The sequence below is a fragment of the Rhipicephalus sanguineus genome, unplaced genomic scaffold, assembly GCF_013339695.2.
Source record: "Rhipicephalus sanguineus isolate Rsan-2018 unplaced genomic scaffold, BIME_Rsan_1.4 Seq9156, whole genome shotgun sequence".
NCBI classification, from domain to species: Eukaryota; Metazoa; Arthropoda; class Arachnida; order Ixodida; family Ixodidae; genus Rhipicephalus; species Rhipicephalus sanguineus.
In genome coordinates, this window is record NW_023616282.1 from 14,060 (window position 1) to 18,223 (window position 4,164).

Genomic DNA, 4,164 nt, shown 5'->3' on the forward strand with positions numbered 1-4,164 from the left:
CCGATCGGCCTGTGAGCGTTACCGATCGTGTGAAACAAGACCGCGCCCAATCCGTATGGAGACGCGTCGCACTCAAGTTTTAGTTCCTTCGAAGGGTCGAAATGGACGAGAACCTTGGCTGCTTTGAGGCTTTGTTTAGCAACCTTAAACGCAAGTTCTTGAGGCTGTTCCCAGTGCCAGCGCGCATTCTTTTCCAGCAACTGATACAAAGGAAAAAGTGTGGTAGACATGTTAGGCAGAAACCTCGCGTAAAACGTAATCATTCCCAAAAAAGAACGCATTTCGGTGACGTTACGGGGGCTCTGTGCCTGCATGATAGCGTCGAGGTTTTTCTCTGTCGGATGAAGCCCATTGCGATCGATGCGATGCCCGAGATAGTTAACTGCTGGACTGCGCAGCTTGCACTTATCGTGTCTCAACTTTACGCCTCTCTCTCGAAAACGCTCCAAAACGTTTTTCAGCCTTTCGCCACTGTCGCTTGATTTTTCAGAAATGAGCACGTCGTCAAGCTAAGCTTGTGCACCCACAAGACCAGCTAGCACCTCATCCATTTTTCTTTGGAATATCGCGGGTGCAGAGGCTATTCCGAAAGGCAGTCGGTTGTAGCAAAAAAGCCCTTTTGGTGTGTTAATGACGCAAATTTTCTTTGCAGAATCATCCAGTGCCACTTGATTGTATGCGTCCCGTAAATCCAGAGTGCTAAAACAATCCCCATCGTGTAGTTGCGCAAACATATCTTCAATGATGGGCAAGGGGTATTGTTCAGTGGCGCATGCGGGGTTCACTGTGGCCTTGAAATCACCACAGATTCTCACTGCGCCGTCTTTCTTAAGAACTACGACTATAGGCGACGCCCATTCCGAGTGTGCCACCGGTGATAACACGCCCAAGGAAACTAACCGATCAAGTTCAAGTGACACGCGGTCGCGTAGCGCATATGGAACGGGTCTGGACTTACAGAACTTAGGTACGGCGCCTTCCTTTAGGTGCAGACTGACCGGAGGGCCTGTGATGAGCCCCAGTTCCTCGGAAAACACGTCGTGGAAGTCGTTGAATATGCTGTTCACACTGGACTTGCCCGTCTGTTCAGTGGGCTCCGAGACTCCAGCAACGCAAACCACCGGCACACCAGCGACGTTCAGCAGCTGAATTAAATCTCGACCGCAGAGGCTTGGTCCCGCACAGTCTAACACGGTCAGCGCGCACTCCACCGTCGCTCCCTTATGTGAAACACTGAGCGCAAGCTCCCCAAGCACTGGCAGTCGTCCTGAGTAGCAGGATAATTTCACACTGGATGGTCTCAGTTTCGGCCATTGGTCGCGGTGCTTCTCGTACAGTTGATGTGGGATGACACAAACGGGCGACCCAGTATCGACTTCCATGGTAAGCTGCACACCACACCAAGAGAACGTCCGGCGAATGGGTGGTACCAGACAGCTCTTCCGTTCAGAGGCCAAGGTCCAGATGTGCGCTGCTTCGTGTTCGTCGTCTGTCGAACCTTCCGTCCCCGTGAGAATGTTGGTTTGTGCCCTCCTTGCTGTTCCTTGCTCGCGAGCACCGCGGCTTCGGCATTTCCTTGCAAGGTGACCGCGTCCTCCACAGCGATAACAGCGAGCGTTAGACCAGGTGCAACAGGTCTCATTGTGCTTTGCACTACCGCACCTTGAACATTCTTGACGTGTAGCACTCCGCCTCTCGTCTTGCGGTGTTTTCTGCTGATACGCTTCTACTTTCAACACTGGTGTCAAGGCCGATTCGTTCATGTTTTTCACGCCACTATCTGCAGCTTCAGCTGAGAGGACCATCGCTTCAGCGTCTTCTAATGTTAATTCCTGCTTCGCAAGTAGCTGCTTCTGCAGTGCCCTTGACCGGACACCACACACAATGCGATCTCGTAGCATGCGATTTAAAGCACTGCCAAAATTGCAATTATCAGCGATTCGGCGAATGTCGACTAGAAATTCATTAATGGGCTCCCCCTCCGCTTGACACCGACTGAAAAACTTGTAACTTTCTGTGATTTCATGTCGCTTGGGATCGTAGTGCTCACTCAACACTGCCACGACTTCTTCATAAGTCAGCGCATTCGGCTTGCGTGGAGCCACCTTCCCTGCCAGTACTTGTATCGTGTGCGTGCTTAAGGCAGCCACCAGCAATGCTCTTTTCTTAGTCGAGTCTTCAATGGCATTCGCTTCGAAGTATGCTTCGACTTTAATAAGGTATGGCGTCCACTTATCTTTGCCTTCTTCGAAGTCCGGAAGCTGGTGGTGAGCCATGATCGCCTTGGTTGCTCGGTTTTTCGTAGTGTCACGTTCAGGGTCGTCTTTCACTGCATGGGTGGTGTCCATCTTCGTCGCCACTGTAGCATAGCCATGGCGTGCGCATAGCAGCGCCGGACCAGCAATGTATCAACGTAGTCAACAGAATGAAAAGGACGTTTATTGAAAAGTGTAGAACGTATTTATAGGCAGCACAGTGTAGACAGATAAAGATGCACACGTGGTAGTTGCAATAGTCCGATGTGGTGCAGGCGGCCAGCTGATGTGTCACAGGTGCGCGCGCACGCACACACACACACACAGCCCACGTGAAGACACAATTCAGAGTGTTTCTTTCCGGATTTGTACACGACGGTAATGTCAAACTCTTGAAGTCTTAGGCTCCACCGTGCGAGGCGACCTGAAGGGTCCTTCAAGTTAGCTAGCCAACACAAGGCGTGATCGTCGCTCACAACTTTGAAGGGCCTGCCGTAGAGGTAGGGGCGAAACTTTGACGTAGCCCAGATGATGGCGAGGCACTCCTTTTCTGTTGTGGAACAGTTGGCCTCTGCCTTAGACAGCGACCGGCTAGCATAACTGATAACCCTTTCCAGTCCATCCGTCCGCTGCACTAGGACGGCGCCGAGTCCTACGCTGCTTGCATCGGTGTGAATCTCCGTATCGGCGTATTCGTCGAAATGCGCAAGTATCGGAGGTGTCTGCAGGCCTCGTTTGAGTTCATGAAATGCTTCGACTTGCGCTGTTTGCCACCTGTATTCGACGTCGGTCTTCGTGAGCTGCGTTAATGGCTCGGCTATCCGTGAAAAGTCTTTGACAAAGCGTCTGTAATAGGCGCACAAGCCGAGAAATCGGCGCACGGCCTTCTTGTCGGTGGGTGGCGGGAAAGCGGCGATGACAGCTGTCTTCTGCTGGCCTGGGAGCACTCCAGTCTTGCTGATTACGTGACCCACAAACAAGAGCTCCTGGTACGCGAAGCGGCACTTTTCTGCCTTCAGGGTGAGCCCGGAGTTCTTGGTTGCTTGAAGTACGAATTGAAGTCTCTGGAGGTGTTCGTCGAAGTTCGAGGAAAACACAACAACGTCCTCCAAGTAAACAAGGCAAGTCTGCCACTTCAAGCCAGCTAATACAGTATCTATTACTCATTGGAAAGTCGCAGGTGCCGAGCAAAGACCGAAGGGCATGACCTTGAACTCGAACAGGCCGTCCGGTGTTATGAAGGCAGTCTTTTCTCGGTCTCTCTCGTCGACTTCGATTTGCCAGTAGCCGGTCTTGAGGTCCATCGAAGAAAAGTACTTCGCGTTGTGGAGTCGATCTAGGGCGTCGTCTGTACGTGGGAGAAGGTACACGTCCTTTTTCGTGATTTTGTTCAGGCGACGATAATCGACGCAGAAACGTAGGGTCCCATCATTCTTCTTCACTAACACCACGGGTGACGCCCACGGACTCTTTGAAGGCTGGATGATGTCGTCACGTAGCATTTCGTCGACTTGTTTCTTGATGGCCTCACGTTATCGCGTCGAAACTCTGTACGGGCTCTGACGAAGTGGCCTGGTACTTTCTTCTGTTATGATGCGATGTTTCGCGACTGGGGTCTGTCGAATTCTTGACGACGACGAGAAGCAGTCCTTGTATTGCAGGAGCAGGGTTTTGAGCTGGTCTTGCTTGACCTTTGGAAGAATCGGTTTGACGTCGAAATCTGGTTCGGGACCTCGACTCGTCGGAGCAGATTCGGCAGCATCGAAGAGGGCGAAAGCATCGCTGGCGGCTACACATTCTTCGATGTAGGCGACTGTCGTACCAATGTTGAGGTGCCTATATTCGTGGCTGAAGTTTGTCAGCACTACCTTTGCTTTACCGTCACGCAGCTCGGCTATACCTCGTGCGA

The 4,164-nt window shown here is 51.9% G+C and overlaps 1 protein-coding gene across 1 annotated transcript; it reads right to left on the reverse strand.

The window, feature by feature from the left end:
* Window positions 1–762: 762 nt before the first annotated feature.
* LOC119378660 (uncharacterized) lies at window positions 763–2,337 on the reverse strand. Its single transcript, XM_049411790.1, has 2 exons — window positions 959–2,337; window positions 763–791 (listed from the first exon to the last, which is right to left on the reverse strand). Exons 1-2 carry the CDS (start codon window positions 2,274–2,276, stop codon window positions 763–765), a joined length of 1,347 nt encoding a protein of 448 aa, XP_049267747.1. The 5' UTR covers window positions 2,277–2,337.
* Between the last annotated feature and the right edge of the window lie 1,827 nt (window positions 2,338–4,164).